This window comes from Alosa alosa, chromosome 11 (genome assembly GCF_017589495.1).
Source record: "Alosa alosa isolate M-15738 ecotype Scorff River chromosome 11, AALO_Geno_1.1, whole genome shotgun sequence".
In the NCBI taxonomy this organism is placed as follows: Eukaryota; Metazoa; Chordata; class Actinopteri; order Clupeiformes; family Clupeidae; genus Alosa; species Alosa alosa.
In genome coordinates this window covers 1,938,175-1,962,281 of record NC_063199.1, presented here as the reverse complement: position 1 = coordinate 1,962,281, position 24,107 = coordinate 1,938,175, and the positions used below count along the sequence as shown (strand labels likewise).

The 24,107-nt window shown below is 40.0% G+C and overlaps 1 protein-coding gene across 1 annotated transcript in view; it reads left to right on the top strand.

Moving 5' to 3' along the window:
• The first annotated feature begins 2,492 nt into the window (after window positions 1–2,492).
• ireb2 (iron-responsive element binding protein 2) overlaps window positions 2,493–24,107 on the top strand; it is a 76,515-nt gene continuing 54,900 nt past the window's right edge. The window contains 4 exon segments of the mRNA XM_048257345.1: window positions 2,493–2,675; window positions 13,004–13,099; window positions 15,441–15,606; window positions 15,747–15,884. Of these exon segments, the coding sequence (XP_048113302.1) occupies window positions 2,651–2,675; window positions 13,004–13,099; window positions 15,441–15,606; window positions 15,747–15,884 (425 nt within the window). The 5' untranslated portion in view covers window positions 2,493–2,650.

Here is a 24,107-nt window from a genome sequence, read left to right as displayed (position 1 = left end):
GTCTAATATCTAATGGCTGGAATGGGGAGGATATGGGTGGTTTTGGTGTGAGCCTGTGAGGGAGAGCTTTTGTCTGTCAGTCTGTGTGTATGTTTGTAATGTGTTTTTCTTGAGGCCCCCTTGAAAACGAGATGTCACATCTCAAGGGAGTTTTCTCTTAATAAATTTGAAAATTTAAAAAAAAAAAAAAATTGCAAAATGATCTCAGTTTAATTCCACTTAATTTAAGCAGAAATTGTGGTGCTACATTTAGAAGTACAGTTAGGCTAACCAGTCAGTTTATCTTTATGTGTTATGTGTTTAAGTTAATACAAAAAAATTTGACAGCCTATTTTATAACCACTCAGTAGAAACCAGACTCTACCACCAACATCTTTGGAAGCACAATTTCGTTGCTTCAGCTCTGCCATGAAAAATGAGTTTGTCTTATACAAGTTTACACCGAATAGGGTAGCCTAAATGTTTCCCAGACAATGTAGTGAAATAAAGGACCAATGGCCTGTCTCTTCTCAGATTTAGTTGGGCAAATGTGTCATGTTTGTCAGATCCATTGGGTAAAACTGAACTTGCATATGGGCGACCAGAAGAAAACTGTACTGTGAGCTCCACAAATGCTCTGGAAAATGTAGCTTCTGTAAAAGCTACTGCACTACATGGTCAAAAAACAGCTAAGCTAATGAAAAGCTATCTGCTTCAGAAAATAGCTACTACCACCAAGCTACTGAAAAATGTAGTTAAGCTAGTAGTTTCGCTAAAAGTAGTATGCTACTGCCCATCACTGACTAGCAGGGCATTCCAAATAAAACTGTTTCAGCGATTGAGTTCTCTGTGTAGTTCCCTGTAAATTTTACACTCTGTGCAGTGGGTAGGGAGTTGGAAATTCAGCGTATGGACCCTTGTAATCAGAATGTGTTCTATGCTAGACTTGTACTTCCTAGTATAATATAATAAAGAAAGAGACGAGAGACGGGCACCGTACGTTCACACCACGTTCATAACTTCTTTATCTCCCTTTTGTATCCCCTCCAAATCACATTACACAGTATCAGTATCATCGTGGAATAGCAGGAACAGCACATAATATGACTGAATATACAACAGAATGCACCCAGTGAATGCTTTGTTGGATTCCAAAATGTCACAGATCGCGGACCGCAGGTGCTCGGGCCCGCCATTGCCGCTTGCTGCTATATTTTCAAAATATAATCTCAAAATAAATTTGATATCTCTTGTTATCTTGAGACACATCTTAAAATAGGAGCCAGGCCCTCGGCTTCTGTAAGTATGCATGCAGCCTAGGTTTAGTTGACATCATTTTTCTAAAAGCAAAAACAATGACAGCCAAAAAAAAACAACATAAATTAGAAAACGTAATTCTGAGGAATTACCAGTGCATGAAATTGCAAGTCATATTAATGGCAACTGACAGTTGGAATGGCTGAACAGTTAAGTAGTTGAGTAGTTTAAATGGTTAAATTATTTAATAGTGTCGATTTAATAGGGATTAGGGATTTAATAGATCGACTTTTATTTTGAAACAGTTGTGGGCAGCGGAAACAGTTGAACAGGATCTGTAGTCTTAAGAGAGCCAGATTGTATGCTTAAAGCCTGAGACAGAGTAGATAGTTTAAAAGTTGAATGTAGATAGTGTAATGGATGTTGATAGGCAGATTGTTTAATGGATGTTAATAGATAGTTTAATGGGTGGATGAGGGAATGGTTTGAAGAAGATGGAGGGGTAGAAAGTTGGATGGAATGTGCCTTATACTGTATCCTTGTAGAATGGAGAGACACAGAGAGAGTTGGCCTAGTTGAGCAGGAAGCAGTTGATACAGGTGCAATCAGTTTAACCAGAGACTTTCTAATGTGGAGACACGGCACTCAAAAAATACTCCATAGAAATGCATGGGGCTAGTTTGTCACGCCAATATGGCCGTTGTCTACACATATCCCACCCCTTCCTCGGCAAAACGTCGACATGTGAATACATTGAGCCAATCATGTGGTGTGATGTGAATACATTGAGCCAATCATATGGTGTGTTGTGAAGACATCGTGCCAATCATGTGTTGTGATCTCGCCGCTGGAGCAAGATTGGTGTTGTGAAGCCTTGCGCACGCGCAGTTCGACCCAAAGACTGTGCCCGATGAGTGCCCATAAAACGTTGGTAATGGCCGCCGAGTGGAGGGACTTGCCTAAAAGGACTTTGGTTTAACTGGGTCTTTGAGGGGGCCTAGTTGAGCAGCTGGCAGATGCAAATCAGTTTAATTAGCCCATTATGATGTCATAGTGCCAATGCAAAGTCTAAGCTTGATTTTTCTTAATATCTCAAAAAGTATAGGCCTAAAGTTTACAGAAACGAAAAGTACATTGCACAGACGTCATTTTCAAGACCTACAAAGTTTAAACGAAGTTTGTACGTTAAACGGTTGAAGCTGAATTAGACGCAGACATTTTGGTTAGAAGAATAATAGTAAGAAGAAGACTTCGGATAGCAGTACATTTTCATGCACTGTAAAAACCTGCCAGTTACCATATTGCACCAAGTCAGGTGGCCTTTGAGAAATGCAGTGTTACGATTGGAGTACACAGGGAGGTGGTCTTTTGCTCGCACAAGTGGAGTGCAGTCGTGATCTTTTCAGAAGTCATCATGGCGCTCGATTCGCCAGTTAAAGGTAAGAAGCTCATGGTAATCGAAACATATTTTAAACACAAAAAACATTCATGTCGACTTCTGTTTTGAGTCCTGGTATCACTAGCAGCTAAACGTTTATAATCAACCGGTTTGTCAGGCAGTTCCGACAAGGAGAAAAGGAGGAGAAACTAGTCCGCTGTTTACGTTAGCTGCTAGCACATAGCTAACATCAATGTTACTTTTGGTGTAACGTTATGGATGGATTGACGTTGATGTGAAATAACCAGCAATTGGTATGTTATATAGTTAACTCAGTGAGGATGTGTAAGATAATGGCGTTAACCAAAGAAGAAGGACAATGACATCGGGTTAGCTTAACGGAGACCCCCATGGAAATTAGGGAGGTGATTGCACTGTTTATCAGTCTTGAAGCTACGTTAACTTAGCTAGTGCTATCCGATGTGACTTGAGAATGGGTTTGTTTACAAAGGATGATGGGTGTAGCAGTGGCTAACGTTAACTAATGGAACGTGGGGAAAGCATTAAATACGTTAACGTAACGTTAGTATTTGCCATAGGTTGATAACGTTTAACGTTAACTAGCAGCTTTCAAACGAACCGATACCTAACTTATCAGCTAGCAAGCCAGTGACTGCAACATAACGTTAGCGTTAGTACTATCTGGCATTGACTGGACTTGTCCGAATCGTGTCGATTTGTGAAGACACTAGGCTAGGGCATAACGAGGCCCTAATGTTAACGTTAAGTTAGACACTACCTGGCTTTAGAAAATGGATATACTATGTCAGCGAGCAAAGATGATTAATAACGTTAGCAAATATGACAACAGTTTTAGCAGCGGTTGCGTTAACGTCAGAGTACAGATCCGCTGTGAACTGCAAGCACGTTCACGGCACCTGACGTGTTGGGGATCACATCATATTTTAAAGCAATAGTATGCAACAGTTTGACCCTTTTTGAAGTATTATGGTTTTAATGACCAACTATGTTTGGTTAAAATCGCCCTCAAATTAATTCATTTTAATGTAATAGGTCTATGTGGTCTTCTGAAGGACACGTAGGAATCAAGGGGTATAAGCGAGGTGAAGTTGGCTGGACGTTTGATATTCAGTTGATATTCGATTTTAACTTCCCCTTCAATCGAGATCGACAACGGGTTGAATAAAGTTGACATTATTACAGTATCAAGCGAAAACAACTAAATTATTATCGCTAGCCATTGCTAACCGACATAGTCTAAAGCTTCACAGCACTTCACTGCCTGTTCTGTCGCTATGGTCTGTGTAAGGGACCGTCGACAAATTAGCGTGTTGGTAGATCGAAGGTAGACAGTAGGCTACGGATGCAAAACGTTGGCTATTTCTTGAAAAATATTCCAAAAATCAATTAAATGAGTTTTTCTCATGTAATCCCATTCTGATTGCTGTAGTAGTTGCCAATGGTACCCAGATAACACATTCATTTTGGACCAAAACTGGCTTCGCATTTTGGCAGCGTTTTGGAGGGATGTATATGGCCCAAATTAGGCAAGTCAGAATCAAAACAAAAGGAGGCCAAAACTCACCCAAAACCAATTGTGGCATTCCAAAATATGGCCATAACCATCCCAAAAAAAACCCCAGATTTTTTCTCACAGCATCTGAAATTGACAACATAAACACAATTACTAAATCTACTCTTTAAATAGCCTTGGGAATTGTTTGTGAAATTTAATTCAGATGTGGTCATTGAGTGTAGGGTAAAAATCAGGCTCTAGGCCTACAGTGATTGAAACTTACCCATTACTATTGCCTTAAGGTGCAGCTCCACTGAATGCCTTATGCACTGAAAACAGAAGAGAAGAAAGGGAAATAAGTGGATGTGTTCATTGATATTTCTGTCTGTGTTTTAAAAAAGTTTGGCCCCTGCAGAGCATTTAGGTTAACATGTTAACTAGCTATTTAGCTAGCTATATTAGGGCAAAATGAGGCTTTATTGTTAAAACTTACCCATTTATACCACTTGCTGCAGATTTCTAGCATCTGAAATTGACAACATACCGGTACACACAAAGATAGAATAAACACAATTACTAAATCTACTCTTTAAATAGCCTAGGAAATTGTTTAGTGAAGTTTAATTCAGATGCGGGACATTAGGTGTAGGGTAATGAGGCTGTATTAGGCCTACAGTGATTGAAACTTACCCCATTAAGGTGCAGCTCCACTGAATGCCTTATGCACTGAAAACAGAAGAGGGAAAAAAGGGAAATAAGTGGATGTGTTCATTGATATGTCTATCTGTGTTTTAAAAAAGTTTACCACCTGCAGAGCATTTAGGTTAACATGTTAACTAGCTACTAAGCTAGCTATATTAGGGCAAAATGAGGCTTTATTGCCATGATAAAAACGTACCCATTTATACTGCTTGCTGCAGCTCCACTGAATGTCTTATGCACTGAAAACAGAACAGAAAAAAGGGAAATAATTGGTGTGCAATATTGGATGTGTTCAGTGATTTAAGTTTGCCTGTGTTTCACAAGTTTGCCTTTAGATTAACAAGCTAACGTTAAATAGCTACTTTGCCAGTAGGCTACGTTACAAATACTGTAATAAAAAGACGTGTTGTCGATAAATAACGTTTGCATAGTGGGCTGTTACAAAGCTATTCACCAAAACGAAGCTATAGTCATATCTGTTATAGAGCTATGTAGAATCACGACTATATTTGTATACAATTCAGACGTTTATTTGAAGACAGGAAAATGTTCTTACCGCCTGTGATAGTGCTGGAGTTAGTGAAGTACTAGACGTCTCTTCTAGAGAAAATTCCCGGTCTTTGATCAGTCTTCTGGGAAACCACAAGGACGCCAAAACGCACCTGCATGTCAGTAAACCGTCCCGCTATTTGCCCATTCATCTGGTTGACCAGACATATGCCATAACTAGTTATCTACCGCTGGCGCCTTTTTATCTATTATGGTAAACCACAATCTTGCCACAGTTCAGCCGAAAGCATTTACTTTGCCGCTTCTATGCCAAAACAAACCCCAAAATACCAAACGTATTCCAGACTTCAGCCAAAACGTGTGCTATCTGGGTAGGCTGCTACCTACTACAGGTGAAATGTTGCTGATATCTGGCATTATAGCGAAACAGTATGCATTTAAATGTTTAAAATATTCACCAAAAATCAGCGAAAGGACATTTTCCCATTCTGATTGCTGTAGTAGTTGCCAATGGTAGGCTGCTACCTACTACAGGTAACATTTGGCTGATATCTGCCATTATAGTGAAACAGTATGCATTTAAATGGTTAAAATATTCACCAAAAATCAGCGAAAAGACATTTTCTCATTCTGATTGCTTGTAGTAGTTGCCAATGGTAGGCCGCTACTTACTACAGGTGCATTTTTGCTGATAAAAGAATCACCAGAAAGTCAATGAAACGACTTTTTCTCATTCTGATAGCTGAAGTCCTTCACAAACTCTCACTGCTACTAACTACAGGTCAGAGGGGTATTCCAGAAAGCAGGTTTACTGGCTTAACTGGGTATGTTAACACAGAGTTAACGGTAAACCTGGGATTTCATTTCCAGAACGCTCAAATATGATCAGGCTATGTAAGTAACTATGGTAACATAGGCTCTGAACTGAACTGGGTATAACCCAGAGTAAACGGTAAACCTGGGATTTCAGTTCCAGAAAGCTCAAAAATGATCAGGCTATGTAAGTAACTATGGTAACATAGGCTCTGAACTTAACCTGGTAGGGGGTAGGTTTTGTTCAGGTTATGTTCGATTATTTCAGTGCATGTTCAATCAGCTTGTCAACTTGTCACACAATGGCGTTTCATTTTGACGAAGGTCCGATTGACAAAGAAGCACAAAATCATGTAATATTCATCCGTGCAATTCACCGTGAGAGGGCGATAAGACCACAACATCACATGATGGCCTATCCATTCTTTTCCAAACAAGTTTTTCAAGAGCGCTAGAGTTTTTCAGCTGAATCCTAAATATAGGCTACTTGAAAAGCAGCATGGTGGATTAGAATAGAATAAAATAAATCTTTAATGTAGGCTAGCTAGCCTAGCCTACACCATAGTGGACATTTGTGTTTGGCTCACCAGACAGATGGACAAACAACATCTCAGACACATTGAAGATATAATTAAAACAAGTACAGTACAAAAAAGGGGAAACATAGCCTATAGAAAATTGATAAATAAGTTTAAAATATAGCTGTACAGCTCAGCCGGGTATGCATGTTGTAACTAAGTTTGGTTAAGAATGCTGATGGCATTTGGGATAAAATATTTTTTTAATAGGCTACACACGCTCCCGACTGGGAGTTTTGTAGTGTTGAGACGCAGAAGCATATCGGCAAGCTGTCGGTCGGTGCGTAAAGTTTGCCTTTGGCGCTTAAAGCAGTCCCTCCCGCGCAACTTCATTCGTTTTCCTGGACACAAACCCACGAGGATCATTAATGTGTAGTTTCACCAACTGGCAGGTCAGCATCACTTATTACATTTTCCAAATGTGCACTGAAATGTGTCCAATAGGCTACCCATGCCTTCCGACATTCACCCTTCCGATGATGGAGCGCAAAAGTTTAACTTGGCCCACAGCTGCAGAACCCGTGTTAAAATAGAAAATTACATTTGGGATTCTCAAAGAATTCTATGGCCCACTCAATCTGTGACGAGGTAGGCTAGTTTAAGAAAGCATCATTCAAAACATTCAATACAATACGTGATGTCCAGTGAATTATTTAATTGTGCTTTTGACATTAAATAGGCTATCCTAAACGTACGCATTTACACGGTCAGTTAGGCTATTCTCTGCCAAGCAAGGTCTCGGACGCAGGCGCTTAAGTATTGCTCTTTTTTTTGTTATTACAGTTCTCTCCTTGTAAGCCTCGACTACTCCGCCTCTGAAAAATACGGTGCTCTTCGTTTCGCCCTTTTCACTCATTGTTTCGACTCTCAATAGATGATGCCTTTATAAGTTCGCCGTGAACGCGCACAACTCTAGGTTATCTAACACAGGGTTGATTGAACTAACTGGTAACCGGTGTTTTGGAACCGACAGCTCGGGTTTAGTCGCCACAGGTTCAGACAACCCAGAGGTTAAGTTTTATCTCAGTGTTTGTTAAACCTCCTTTCTGGAATACCCCTCAGGTGTTCCTGAAATTATCATCAAATATGGAACCAGAAAAACATTCACCAAAGATATGAAGATGAAGTAATTTATTTAAAAACAATATTCGCCAAAAAGAAAGCAAATTACTTCTTTCAATCCAAAAGCATTTCCCATTTTGTATTAAAAAAATAAAAAACATAGAATTTGATTACATCAGAAATAGTGGGGACTCACATGTGAAATTGAAAATAAAGAGGGGGCAACTAGCTTCTCTCATCCTTTGACCTTACCATGCTACAAATGCTAAATTGAAATAAATGCAACAAAAACTTGTAATTTAAACTATTTACAGTATTTACAGCTCAAATGCAACACATTTCACAACACCAAGTGCTGTCTTCATCTGGCACACAGTCGAGTGTCAGTCCAAGACAAGATGTGTGGAACCATCTCTGGCACTTTTCACATTGGATCTGCACAAATATCAGAAGTAGATACATGTTGGTCTCTATTATGATGGTCTAAATTGAGGCACATAGCATATTCCTATCACAACGTCAAGTGTATTCCTGTTGTGCACTCGAGTTTTTCGCCATGTCAACACTGTCAACAAGGAGGCGGACATCCCCAGTCGCACAACGAACAATTGCACTACCCTATCCCACCCATATTGTTCTATTTATTTACAAATGTATATAGTGCAACTATACTTATACATAGCTATGTCCTACTGCTCTTCATGCTATTCTTACTGCTCTGTTATTATTCTTCATATGTTAAGTGGGTCATTCCACGTCAGTTCAACCAGGGCCCACGCACTTAGGTCTCAAAAAATTCTGAAAAAAATACCAGGTGTACCTATGTTACCCAGGAGACACACTGTAAAATTACTCTTATGTAAGATCAATACTTTACAAGACACAGCCAGTTTTACGGGGGGGGGGTACCACGAGTAATGAAAATGGCCCAATTCGAGGGGCTAGAGAATATCACACAGTTCGGTATGAATGCGGTACAGCTGAAAAAGAGAAGTAAAAAGATGTAACACTAGCCCTGACCTCACTTAGGTCCTATCAATAAAGTAGGCTAGTTATCTTAGACAGTAAACTAATATGGCGCGGGAATCGTGCCAAAAACCTTCCGACCGTCCATCTGATCAACCAACCGATCGACCAACCAAACGTCATACCAACCGCCTTACTGACATGTATCAGAATAATTGCCTTTTTATTAGCAGCCTAGAATGCTATACCTACATGAACTTACACTTATCCAACATGTGCCCAGAATTGGTGCAATATATACATATATGTGCTTATTCTGTTGGAACATGATGGATACATGTAGGCTTGTGTTGTACAGTTTTCATGTTCCAATGTTGAAACTTCATTAAATGAGCATTCATTAGCCTATTTGTGTCATTATTAGTGACGAGCTATTGCTATTGTTGCTTAAAACTGTTATGCGTAATTACCATCTGCAAAACAGGACCATAACCAATTATCTGCGATATATCAGAAGTGTCATAGGCTGGCCTCATCACATTTTCTCTTTTTTACATCAATACATTATATAATATATGGAAGCATATGAGCCCACTTCAGATCATCTCCAATGTGATTATGTATCCTAGCCTATAGGCTAAGTTTAACAACGTTTTCTGGACAAATGTATCCTTCGGACTGCAGTTTCTGACAGTGTCTGGCAATGCTGACTGCTCGGGGGACCTGCTTATCCAACTGTGGGTCGCCAGTCGAACTGACAGGCTTATCATACATTCACATTTATTTCAGTTTGGCTATAGGCTATGATTAAAGTTCCTAAAAGTTCCTATGGTTCGCAATATGCTATCGAGACTAGTTAACCACAATTTGTAGCCCTATTGGTCATGTTAAGTGTTGCTTGCAACATAGGCTAATGTGAAACTAAAATCTAAGATAGTAGACTACAATTTTGTTGTTGCATAATAAAGCAATGAACGTACTAGTAGGTGTTTGACATGACGTTTGATGGATCCACCGGTTGGTAGCAAGGGAGGTTTTTGGCATCATTCCCGCGCTAGCTAGTGGGGCAGAGAGATGGGGAGGGATTGAGCTATTGACCACAAGTTGGATTCGAACAAGGGTCCCTGTGGGCACTTGGACCAATTTGTGGTAGGGATGTTGCAGCCGCTTGTGTCCCCCATCTCCCCCATTATCAAGACATCCTATTATCAAAAAGTATGAGTATGATATGAAACAATTTAAGTAAAGACAAATAAGCACTTTTCAGCCTGTGAGCATTCTGCCCTTGACTTAAGTCTGTACTTTACGTGCTATGGAGCACGTAACTTCTCATACTGTATTCGAAACTGTCAGTGTGTTAGTCTACAGCTTCGTTAGCATAGATAAATTTATATTATGAAATAGGGGCGCATGATTTAGGATATGTCACGATTCGATTCAATATTGATTTTTAGTCTCAAGATTCTATTAAAAAATTATTTGCATTACATTAATTTTCCCAAATCATTGCAGTGGACATACAATTTAAAAGAAAATAAAAAATTAACATTTTTTATAGCTTACAAATTAAATATAGCTTAATACTACTCAATGTTATCTTTGAATTAGATTTATCAGGGTACACGCAGGGTCTTTAAAGTTTTGAAAAAACAAAATAAATGTAATATTGTCATATAAAAACCTTAAAAGTATTGAATTTTGTTTTCAAAGTCTTGAATTTTATTCACAAGGTAATTTTTTCCTTTGGTAGAATTATTGGATACATCAATTAATTTCCATAGAGACCACGGTTCTCATCCCTCAGTCATTCACACGATTCAAGTTCATGTGTACTAGCACAGTGTGTCTGAAATGTCAGCTCGAATAGTGAGCTGACCAGGAAGTATGTCTAGGGTTGTCACAGGGATAGATACAACTTTGAGAATTCAAAACGAGTAGGCTTAAATTAGCATAGCAATGTAGCAGCATGTTTTTGGGGGCTAAGTATAAGTAAGTTATATAAGTAAAAGTCTTTTGATCCCTTGAGGGAAATTTGGTCTCTGCATTTATCCCAATCCGTGAATTAGTGAAACACACTCAGCACACAGTGAGGTGAAGCACACACTAATCCCGGCGCAGTGAGCTGTCTGCACACAACAGCGGTGCTCGGGGAGCAGTGAGGGGTTAGGTGCCTTGCTCAAGGGGGCACTTCAGCCGTGTCTACTGGTCGGGGTTCGAACCGGCAACCCTCCGGTTACAAGTCCGAAGCGCTAACCATTAGGCCATGGCTGCCCAAAGTGAACTCATATCTCAGCAAGTCTTTCACGTATCAACACCAAACTTCGTACACATAGGAACAGAACCCAATTAGGAAGTGGTTCAAAAACATTGGTGACCTTAAACCTACAGTATAGTTACGTATTTTATGACTAAAGCATGAAAGTTTCACCATATAATCTTCACCCCCTAAGGTTTAATTTCAGACGTGGAGGCACTTCAGATCTGACGTCTCGGGCTAGATATTTGCTGTATAATATACACATCTTTGAGGAGTAAAATATTTTTACAAGTCATTCCAGAATTCTACTGTCAAGATCTAGAATGTACATTAACTGCCATTCAAACTGGTTGCTTGAGTTCATTATGACCGTATCAAATGGAACCTGTAATTGGCAACATTCTAATAATATGATAAAGAGCAATTTAATAAAGAACTCCTTTTAATAAACACACACAAGCATTTGTCTCAACAATGTTTTCCTTTTTTAATGTCATGTCTCGATGGCTCTGTCCAGGCTAACAGTCTCCTAAGCAAGAGCAAAGATCAGTGCACTTGAGGGCAGCCTTTTTGCACCTGCAACCCATAGTACACCCTTTTTTGCAGCCACAATAGTTGTTTATAACAGCCGTGGGAGGCCTCTGGAAGAGTGATCTAGAGTGGCTGCCATCCTGTCTCATCCTTCACCCATACTTTGGCCTATAGGGCACTGACTGGATCTGCTCCCTGATATCTTAATTCAATGATCAAGATGATATCCTCAACCACCCCACTGTAAAAAATTATTTGTCCTTGGTGTTATCTTAACTTCTATTCTTTTGTCAAGTTGACTATGATTCACCACTATTGTTCAAATAACTTAAAAATCTGTGTTATTGTCCCGCAAACTAGTGGCACAGTTGATACGCAGTTATAGTTTATGGGTAAATGCTTCTTTCCTGTTTATAATGGGTTTTATTTCTCATTACTGTTTATTGTGGCTTTTTGGATTTGTATGAAGTAGAACAACTGATAAGCAAAATTACTGTGAGAGAGATTTTCAGAGTATTGTCAGGATTACCATTAAGAAGATGACCATTTCTGTATAGAATATTATAGACATATCTTCCTTCCGGGTTTAATGCAAAATTGATTACTTTCTCAATTAGCTTTGACCTCGTCTTTCTCTCGCGCTCTCCCACGCATACGCACACAAACACACACACACACACACACACTCCTGTTATAAAACGAATCATTGTCTATCAAATTCAATCAGATCGGTTTCAAACAATAAGACCTAAATGAACATGGAATTGCCCGTAGGTGAGAATTCAGGATGTTGGAACTATTTTCTGATAGGGGATGTGGTTTTAAAAAAGGGTGAGAGGGCACCCTGGACAGCGCTGTCCCACACAGTAGTGCACACTCAAATATTTGATTTGAAATATTAGCCTAAATAATATGTGAAATGTACGGATATTAAGGAAACTTCAAAGTAAGATTCAGGCTTAGATAGTATTATGAGATGAGGCTGTAACCTGGCCTGGGCATTCAAGGCTATTGCTAACATATTACTTGTTCTGATTTGGTTCTCTGAAACATGTAAACTTGAAATACTCAGAAAAGGTATAGCCTACTGTTTATTCCACTCATGATATGTCTTGTAATACATAAGAAACATCTAGATGGACGGAAAAGGTGAAATAAGTGAGTCAGTTGTTAAAATCAATCTCCAGTGTAGCCTATTCCTCAAGATTTAAAATACACTAAGAATTACCCAACTGACAACTGACTGTATCCTATCCCCTTCCACCATCTTCAAAATGTTCAAAAGTCTGTGGGTAATAGTGGGCCTGACCAATTAGAAATCTGTTTTGTGGTCTATGTGTCCACCCAGAAAAGTTCAGGATTTAAGTGCATGTGTGAACAGCTGAGTGCAGTTTTGATACATTTCCTCATGTTCATATCTTCCACCCTTCCAGGAAATCCTTTTAACCACTTGATTGACACCCTCCCATGTGGAAAATATGATGGTCAGAAGTATTTCAATCCAGTTAAACTAAATGATCCAAGATATGGTAAGTGGCTTGAAGAACAGTGGCAGCTTTAATGTCATCATAGTGTTTTTGGTAACATCGTCGTCGTCATCATCATCATCATTAGGGCTTCAAGCAGCGCGGCTGCGGGAACCCTATTGTTTTTGTTCTGATTATAATTCTTATTTCCTTCGCTAAAATTGGTTGTGCTGCAAAATCATAAGGCCCAGGAAAGTGAAGCTTCACACTATGGTCCCAGAGATCCTCACTACTCAGGCCCCCAAACCTACATATTGGCTCATATCTCAAGTACAGTGTGGCCTAGACTCAAACATCTTGCATCATTGTAATCTTTGGATTCATCTGCATCTTTGAGTCATTGGTCTCCTGCTCTAAAAATGACAACTTTTATCACAAATTACAGATAATTCAACCAGGCAAAAAAATAGAAATTCAAAATGATCTGTTTTCTTGATTTGATCATGTGCACCAACATGTTACCTATATAATTATACATTTTGTTTTTGTTTGATATGATGTTTTTAATGTTGATTGTAGAAATGAATCACACAAAAAAGCCATTCAGTGCAACAACTGATTATTTGAAAGGAAAAAAAAAATTCATTCATTATATGAGTTTAGCAAAACTCCAGCAAAAGATTCAAAGACCATAAAAACCTTCTTTTGTGGAAAAAAGTTTCCACAAAAGTTTTAAAGTTTTCAAAAAGGAATTTATACACATTTTGTTTGAACCAATTATGATTCTTCATGTATATTTGAGAGAAAAAAGCATACTGAATCATTCACTTAGCAGTTTTATGTCAATATTACAGTTGTACTGTATGACGCTTCTCTGTTGCACTGAACGACACTGTCCTGAAAACAGCAATTTTAAGACATTAATACATTAACACAAAGCTTTTTAATATTATTATCCTTTTTCGTCATCTTGTATGTTGTTGTATGTTAATAAACTACACTACTATAACAGTATGTTTAGACATGCTATGGAAGGACTATGCTGTAGTGTACCATGCTTAGTAGTAGTTATTATTATAGTAATAATATAATGCAAATATTTTGATAATATAATTTGAAATCATATTATTTAATTTATTTTCTGTTTTTCATGAAACATGAACATAACATCATGTAAGATATTTGCAGCAACACTTTCCAATAGAAATAAGTATAAATAAGGTTTAAAGATATTGAAAATCCGTATAAATAAGGTTTAAAGATATTGAAAATCCGCAGCTAAATCCATTGTAGCCATGGAGGAAAACTGTTGACACGTTAGAATAGGCCTAGATTTTTAGTTAGCAACAGAACACATAAGTTCATGTGACCTTCCTTCATTAGATAATAGCATCTATGGAGGAAAATTAAAAAAAACCTGATATTCATTGTCACTAGTGATTAGAGATGCACCGATTGCAATTTTCTGGGCCGATTTCTGATTTTTCACGAGGCTTGGCTCAGTGTGAGTCCAGCCCTTTCTCTGAGCTATTACCAACTAACTGTACCTACTTCTACTCCCCGAGAACAACTGGGAGAAGAGTTGTAGCAACTATTTTCAGAAATAGTTGTAGGCAATAACCACTGACGCTTTATTCCAGTTTCGAACAGAATATGTTATTGTTTAACCGGGCTCACCCAATACAACAAGGTCTTCATTAATGAATTTACAGATTTTCTGGCTGAAATAATGCCAAATTATGACAATTTTAGGCTAGTGAAAAATAGTTGCGTGTAGTAGATAAGGATGTGGATGCAATTCATTGTGTTTTCTGTGTCATTAGATAAAATAAATGTTACAAAAATGAACAAGTCGAATAAAATCTTTCTGGGATCATAGAAGAGATGAAGTGGCAAGGCACTAGACCGGTTTACTGTGGCATCCCTAATAACATGTCAAATACTTTGTGTTGATACCCAACTTGGTCAATATTGACCACTTTTTGTATAAGCAATGGCCAATTTCATCTCTCTTATGTCTTAAAATCTGTATCTTTCCACCACTGGGTACCAGTCAGAAAGTGGTCTAACAGGTACAGTGGGAATGACTTAATTTCTTGTTAACTCTGGGACCAGGGCTACAAGAAAATACCACTTAAGTCTAGTAGTGTGTGTGTGTGTGTGTGGGGGAGGGGCATAGCCCATAGACTATAATATATTATGCATAATGGTTAGTTTGCCACTGTGTTACTGTACTCTTTTTATTAAACTTGTTTAAGTCACTGTGGACCACAAATGAAGCAAATACTTTAAATACTATAAAGACTATATCAGAGAACCAGAACCAACCACCGATATAAAAAAGTTCTCTGCACATTATTGTGTGTCCTACTTTTTGAACTCTTAACTGTTCTTTCTCTAACAGAGGGGTTGCCCTTATCAATCCGTGTCCTTTTGGAGGCAGCTATAAGAAATTGTGATGGGTTTTATATTAAGGAGGAGGATGTCCTTAACATACTAGATTGGCAACATCAACAGAATGTAGCAGAAGTGCCCTTTGCCCCAGCCCGGGTCCTTTTCCAGGACTTTACGTGAGTTTTTTTAAAAAATATATATATTTATTCATTTTCATAGGTCTTTTTATTGACTTTATCATCACATTGCAAACAACGCATCATTTCTGGCACTCTTCTACTCTATAATAATAATTATTTTTTATTATTATTATTAGGGGCATTCCTGCCATGGTGGATCTGGCAGCAATGAGGGATGTTGTCACTAAGCATGGCGTGGACCCAAACCTTGTCAACCCCAAATGTCCAACAGACCTGCTCATAGACCATTCCCTTCCAGTTGACTTCAATAAATGGTAAAACTCCAATCTCTCATCCCAAGTCCCGTCTTTGACAGTTAAATTGTAAGGATGAACAGAGTATTTTACCTTGTTCTCTGATACATTTGGTATGCTACTTTGATTGTAAAATTATCAATTTGACAATCCTATATTGTGTGCTGTAAGTATGTAGAGGATGTGTGTTGGAGAAGATCCTGAAGACAATGTGCTGTGTATGTAGGGAGGGGAAGCAGTGTGCAGCAAGTATGTAGAGGTGTAAGAGCAAAGTCAGTATAGTGTGAGTTCAGAGTTCGGATGGCCTGGGGATAAAAACTTCTCCTGAGTCTCTCAGTTCTGGCTTTGTGACTACATAGGCGTCTTCTTGATTTCAGCGGTAGGAATAATCCATTGTTAGGATGAGAAGAGTCCTTCAGAATCTTTTGGGCTCTTAGGAGTACTCTTCTGGAATAGATATCTTGTAGAGCAGGGAGTTGAGTTCTTATAGTACGTTCAGCTGAGCGCACTACTCTCTGCAGAGTACTACAATCTTTAACTGTGGAGTTCCCATACCAGGTGATGATGCTACCAGTTAGAACACTCTCAACCGCTGAAGTGTAGAAGGCCTTCATGATGGATGTAGAAACTTTGAATTTCCTTAGCTGACGAAGGAAGTAGAGTCGTTGTCTGGACTTCTTCAGAACATATTGAGTGTTAACAGTCCATGTTAAGTCTTCAGTAATGTGGACACCAAGGTATTTAAAACTTGTGACTCTCTACAGGTTGCCCGCTGATCATTAGTGGGGTGTAACTGTAGTTCTGCTGCTTCATTCTGTAATCCACTACCATTTCCTTGGTTTTATTGATATTCAGTGTCAAGCTGTTAGATTGACACCACTGTGCCACCTCATCAACCTGATCCAAGTAGAGCTGTTCATTGTTGTTACTAATCAGGCCCAAGATCACTGTGTCATCTGCAAACTTGATGATGGAGGTATGACTACTGTTGGCTTTACAGTTATGTGTGTAGATGTTGTACAGCAGTGGACTCAAAACACAGCCTTGGGGAGCACCAGTGCTGATGATTAATGAGTCAGATGTCAGACCCCCCACTCTAACCACTTGTGAACGGTTGGTGAGGAAGTCAAATATCCAGTGACACAGGGTGGTGTTCAGTCCTAAGGCTTTCATCTTTGTGACCAAGGTGAGAGGTACTATCGTGTTGAATGCTGAACTAAAGTCAATGAACAGCATCCTCACATAATTCCCATTCCCCTCCTCCAGGTGAGTTAAGGTGGTGTGCATGAGGTTTGAGATGGCATCCTCTGTAGACCTGTTGGCTCTGTAAGCAAATTGGAGGGGGTAGAAGGAGGCAGGGAGGGATGAGCAGATAATGTTTTTCACAAGCTTCTCAAAACACTTCATCACTGTAGACGTCAGGGCTACTGGGCGGTAGTCATTCAGACATGATGGACTTTTGTTTTTCGGTACTGGAACAATAACAGACTGCTTGAGGCAAGTAGGAACTCTCTTGAGCCAATGATGTGTTAAAGATATAAGTGAACACAGGAGCTAACTGAGCAGCGCAGGATTTCAAAACCCTGTTAGAAATTCCATATTTAATTAACCCTCCTAAAGGCATTGCTCACATCCACCTCAGAGACACAGAAAGGTGCATCCTCATTTGCTTCACATGCTGCAGCTAGTGCAAGATAGTCTATGTTTTTCATGTCAAAGCGAGCATAAAAAGCATTAAGTTCATCAGGGAGGGCTTTACTCACATTCATCATAGGAGGGGACTTTCTTTCAAAGCCAGTGATGGTTAGGAGTCCTTTCCACACTCGTGCTGCATCACCCTCCAAGAAATCAGCTTCAACTTTGTCTCTATAGCCGCTTAGCATCTTTAATAGCTCTAATGTAAACTATAAGATGCTGCTTTGTAATCCGCCATATCCCCTGAAATAAGCCCAGCATTAGAAGTCATGGTGCGTGTCTTTAATGCCGTTCTCACTTCTCTATCCACCCATGGCTTCTGGTTAAGGAAGCTTCGGATCTTTACAGTTGGGATGATGGAATCCGTTAGCATATTGATGTAACTCAATGATACTTCCGTAAACTCATTTACAGTGGGTCCCCGTTAAGTTTGGACGGGTTCCTTCATGAATCACGCACCCCATTTTCTCAGCAGAAATGGCACAAACTGCAGTTGACACAAACAACCACAAGGTGTCACTTGGGTGCCACTACTATTTTGATGCGACTGACTTACTGCTTCCATGCGCTTAACGGGGCACGGGAACTTAAATTGATCACGGTAGTTTAAGCTTACACTTGACAAAACATTCTAATATGAAAATGTAGATGCAATTGTTGTAAAATGGTGCAGCTCCTTTAAGAAAGCACCGTGTGCAGGGATGGAGAGAGAGAAAGCGAGAGGGGATAGGCCTATGTGTGTTAGAACTTAGCGTGTGGAAAAAGTACGTGCTGTTGACTGGAGCGAGTCATATTCAAAATAATGCAAAAAAAAGCAATTATCCTCATTCATTGCAACCAAAGCATGCCTGCTTGTCCCGGCGCTCAAACGAAAAATATATCAAAGCACCTTTTGGCGTTTGAATGTAGCACCTAAAAAATGTTTAAACAGCTGAACAAATGATTTAGCTAATTGATTATATAACATGTACACCAGCAATTGTTGAACATTTACCTGTACAAGTAACAGCATGTTGTAGGCCTACAGTAGGCCTAACAGCATGTTGTAGGCCTACTGTAGAAATTTCACTTAAATTGCAACCGCAACATGCCTGCTTGCCAACGTTCAAACGACAACGAAAAAGATAATAAAAAAAAACAAAAGAGGGTTGAGTCTGAATGACACTGAGTTTTTAGACACTGAGTTTTTGTAGTTTGTAGAAATATTTTCGTATAAAAAAATGGTCATTCTTCAATCTCCTTCACTGACGCCTATGGAAAAGGCTTAACGTCCCCAAAACAACGATCAATGATCATCAAATTTTCTCTCACATTGCTCCTCATAATCATCTATAAAAAGTGTTTTTTTTCTTTTCTTTTTTGAGCACAATCGAATCCCAGGACATAACGACTGGACCTTATAATAGGCTCGAGATATAATTCCAAAGGGGGCAGATAGGGGCCACTGCACTTAAAACTTAAAAAGATGAAGCTTTCCGAACTTTGAAATTGCGATCAGTGACTGGCATCGGGTGAACGAAGCTTGAACGAAGTTGAACAGGCTATTAAAAACTATTTGCACACCTCCATGTCACAGGAGAGACTGGGCTCTCCCTTCTATGAAAAAGACGTTAGGCTACCTGCAAACTGGCCTATGATTTCATTGCTGAGTTTGCGGCAAAAGCAAGAAAATGTTTTTTTTTCCTGAGTCAGGATATGGCGAGTCAGTGTCATTTATTTGTCCAATGTTAGCCTATAGATACAGACCAGTACATCTTATCAATAGTTTGAATGTCGTGTGTGTTTCTGCTCATTGACAAATAGGCCTACCGTTCAGCACAATGATTCATGCCCAATTAATTCCCCCTGTTAAAGTGTTCGCCTTTGTTACACTATTTGGTTTCGTGATGTAGCCTATGATAAACACCATATGGCCAAATATGTGACTCAGCTAATGTTATTTCCCCTCTTAAAGGCAAGCTGGTGTAGCTTATTAGACTAGGCTACTATTAAAATACACCGACGGTAGCCTTGGCTATGTGTAAAGTAAGCTATCGCATGATTTCATGCACGTAAGTGAAAAGGGCCTTGCATCTGTCAAGTTCGCACAGGGCCTCGCATCCCCTTGCGACGGCCCTGCAGCTCCTCCTAAGACAGCGAGGAAAAAGTTAAAATACGCACTAAACCCGGGAAAAGTTGACAGGTTTGTTACGGTCCCGGTGATTATTTGTGAAATTGTGAAACGACAGCCTTTAAGGCATTTCAAGGAAGGAGTCGTAGCATGCAAGCTCCCAAATTGACCCAGTAGCCTAAGGCATCAATAAATTGTTGGGACTGGGGAGGGTCATGCGTTTTTTCTCAATCACTTTGGAGGGTCATAGAAAAAATTCTTGCTGGCGAGGGAGGGTCATGTCTTTTTTGACTAACGCTCCCAAAACTCCTCCGGTAGCCCCTTAATTAAATAAATAACGAACAGTCCCTAATTGATTAATAGCCTAGGCCTACACCAGCAATTGTTGAACATTGACCTGTACAGGACATTGACAGTAGCCCAGCCTAACAAGCAAATGTTGCAAAATACATCAAAAGACGCAATTAATCAGAAATAAATAATGTAATCTGCATCGCTTTATTTAACAAACTGCAAGCAACAAGAGCATTGAGTTCGCTGTAAGGCCAAACCCAAGAGCAAAGCCTATCTGTTAAGGCAGTCGATAGGCTATATTCACCCCTTGCAGACACGTGACGGCTCCATGCTGGACGGCAAAAAGATGGGAGACGGACGGCAAATTACATTATGTCATAATGATTATGATGAACTGAACACCATTACTATAACATCTTAGTTCAATGTATTGCTGTTTGGGGTCTGATAGTCAAAGAAGATGCCAGTGGTGTTGTTGAAATGGGTCAGATGAAATGGGTCATGATCGCAAATGTAAAGTTATTAAAACTGGTGGTAACAGCAAGGGGAGATAACGTTACGTTAGGCTACTGTAATTAACATTATGGTAAATGAACACCCAAGTATTTCTGGACTAAAATATTGCAAAGCGATTTGGTTACTTTATTTGTCTTGCTTTTATCAGTTGTAACATAGTCAAAACGTTAAGAATGTCATATCAGAACATGAAATAATAACAAGCTGCCACACTTAGAAGCTAGCTATTCTAGCTAACGTTTATCGTAGCTCATAGTGCTAGGGCTAATGTAACTCGTCAGTTTGTACGTTGCCCAGCGAATAAATGTACTTCTTACATGTCTTAAGTTAAAGAATTGAAAGAAATAGGAAATTAAAAAAAAACTTGAACGGTATTATCTGTTTACATTCAGATCTTGCCAAAGACTTTGCCTAAGTGCTATATGCCGTCCTGTTCAGAGTCTATGGTTGCTATAGCAACCGCTGCTGTGCTTCATACACTGAGGAGATAAGCATGCAATTGTGGTTGAAATACTCCCGAAACACAAAGAAAACAAACCAAAATAGATCTATGCAAGAACATGGGATGTTGTTGTATTCCAAACAATAAGCCAACAGTCGTGGAAGGGCATTATTACGGTTAAATCTCACTATAATCTCCTAGCTGTGCGATATGTCCCTTTACAACCCATTGATTTGATTCGTGTTCTTGCCGTCCACTAGGCTATTTTGCATGTGGCGCGAACAAAACGTGACGTCACTTGCAAGGGGTGAATAACGAGCTGTGTGCCTAGAAAGACGATAGATGACGGCTCTGGTCATCCCATACCCTCCCCCCACTTCCTGTAGCCTACCATTATGAAGGCCTGTAGCTAAAAAGCGACTTCGTTGCCGTTTTGTGACATTAAGCTTTTCAGGTTAAGCCCCCTCCCCATCCCCTTCTTTCACAAGCAGTGGGGGAGCTGGGCACAAAGTAACACTTTTGGTAGACAAAGGAGGGTTCTCCGCGCTTCTGTCGTTTGGCCACAATCCGTTGCAACCAGGCCAGGACAGATATTTTTGACTAACATTTCGATGTGTCGATGTTTTTGACTAACGAACATCGAAACGTTAGTCAAAGTTTAATAATGTTCTGCACCTTTTACTAAAGAATAAAGAAAATTAAGAAGACATCTGAGCTGCACCGGGCGTCTCTCCTTCTCTCTAACACTTTTGGCTTTGGCTAAATATTTCTAAAATCATTTGAGTTTCACTAGTCACATGTTTTAACAATCAACACTTGTTATTGAACTAATAACAGATATGTGTCGAAAATTGACTTTATTTTCCATAACGGAGAAATAACATATGCAGAGTCTAACCAAGGTCAATCTTGCCAAAAAGCCCTCAAACCTGAAAAAACACATGAGGCAAAAGTGCAAAACATCACAAAACTAACTAAACTAACACGCCGCATATTTTTGTATTGCAATCATTGTAGCCTACAGTTGTAACAGTTGCGTAACAGTCGTTTTTTACCCCCGGATGCGCTCATTATAAAGAACGCTTTTAGCGGTCCCAAAACAGCTATCAATTAATCACCAAACGTCTTATAAACAAGTATTGCCAGGAGCAACACCTTGCAAAAATGATAACAATAGGCCTAGGCCTTTATATGGCTCTGCTCCTGCCTAGATTCGAACTCAGAACTACCTGAAAGTTGCAGACCTGTTCTGGAAATCGTGCATTAACCCACTCGACCGTCAGACAACGCTATCTGCTTCGAGTAGGCCTATTGGGTAGGACTGTAGCCTACACTGGTTGCTGTGGCACAGTCTTGAGTGACCGAATTCTTTTTTTTCTTTGTCATATGAATGCTGTCATTTTGTTAACATTACTGTTAAGGAGATGCTGTAGGCAAAGTCTATATTTCAACCTCGTTAAGCGTAAAAAAAAATCAGAACTATTCACAAGGTTTCTGGGCAGCATATGTATGTTCTGTTAGCAAGCGAACTTCTCATGACTACCGACAAAGTAGCCTACTGCCAGCTGATCTAAGCTCTCATTTTAAAACATTACTGAGAGACAGACACTGTACAATCAAGAAATCTTGCCACTGAATCCAAAACTATGTTTAACATTATGTACAAGGCTTAGGCTACAGTGGACTAGCATGTTGCAGGGGCTGCTAAAAACACAGAGAAACGCACTGAAAACTTGGCCAATCACAGCCCTTGCTGTCGAATGCGCCGTCTGGTTCGACCGTGGAACTCCACAGCGGACTATGCTGCCCCCAAGCGGCTGCAGTTGTACTTATATTTCACCATTCACCATGATCGTGAATGAAGTGTCAATTTTTAACTGGGACCCACTGTATGTCAGCAGAGTTCGCCTTGAACATCTCCCAGTCAACGTTGCTAAGGGCGTCCTGTAGCCTAGCTTCCGATTGGTCAGTCCAGCGCTTGACCTCCTTCGTCACTGGGGGGTCCGTCTGACTTCTCTGTTTGTACATAGGCAGTAGGAAAACAGCGGCATGATCTGATTTTCCGAAAGCTGGTAGAGACTTAGCTTTGTAACTGTTCTTGAACTGTGTGTAGCAGTGATCCAGTGTGTTGTCACCACGTGTAGGGAAGTGAATGTGTTGAATAAATTCAGGCATGGACCGGTTTAGATGTACTTGATTGAAATCACTGGCCACAATAAGCGCAGCTTCAGGGTGCGTGTGTTGTTGTCTATTTAACACTTCTTGCAATTCTGAAACCGCAGCATCTGTGTTGGCTTGTGGAGGAATGTAGACAGCGTTGAATATTACCGAAGTAAACTCACGGGGCAGGTAGAAGGGTCGACAGACGATCGCTAGATGTTCTAGATGAGGCGAGCAGGACTTTGACAGAACGGTGATATTTCTGGGATCACACCACTTGCTGTTCGTCATGATGCAAACACCGCCACCTTTCGATTTTCCAGATTCCTCAGTCCTGTCAGAGCGAGCAGCAGAGAAAAACTCCAACGGAGTGATGGCACAGTCCGGTACAAGTTCAGTTAGCCATGTCTCAGTAAAGCCAAAGTCCTTTTAGGCAAGTCCATCCACTCGGCGGCCACCAACGTTTTATGGGCACAGTCTTTGGGTCGAACTGCGCGTGCGCAAGGCTTCACGACACCAATCTTGCGCCAGCGGCGAGATCACAACACATGATTGGCACGATGTCTTCACAACACACCAGATGATTGGCTCAATGTATTCACATGTCGACGTTTTGCCGAGGAAGGGGTGGGATATGTGTAGACAACGGCCATATTGGCGTGACAAACTAGCCCCATGCATTTCTATGGAGTATTTTTTGAGTGCTGTGTGCATTAGAAAGTCTCTGGTAAAGCATAGAATGTTACAGTCCCTGATGTCTCTTTGAAACTGTATCCTCACTCTTAGTTCATCCATCTTGTTCACAAGAGACTGGACATTGGCTAGGAGAATGCTAGGCAGTGGAGGCCTATGAGCTCTTTTCCTCAATCTGTTATGGGGCCCCGGCTCGTTTTCCTCTGTGTTTTTTCCTTCTGCGCCGAGATGCGTCTCCATGCGTCTCCATGGCCAGGTAGAATCGTCGATTAAAACATCCCGAAACAAAAAAGGCAATTCATTTCCGATGTTTCTGAGTGTAACGCCATCATAC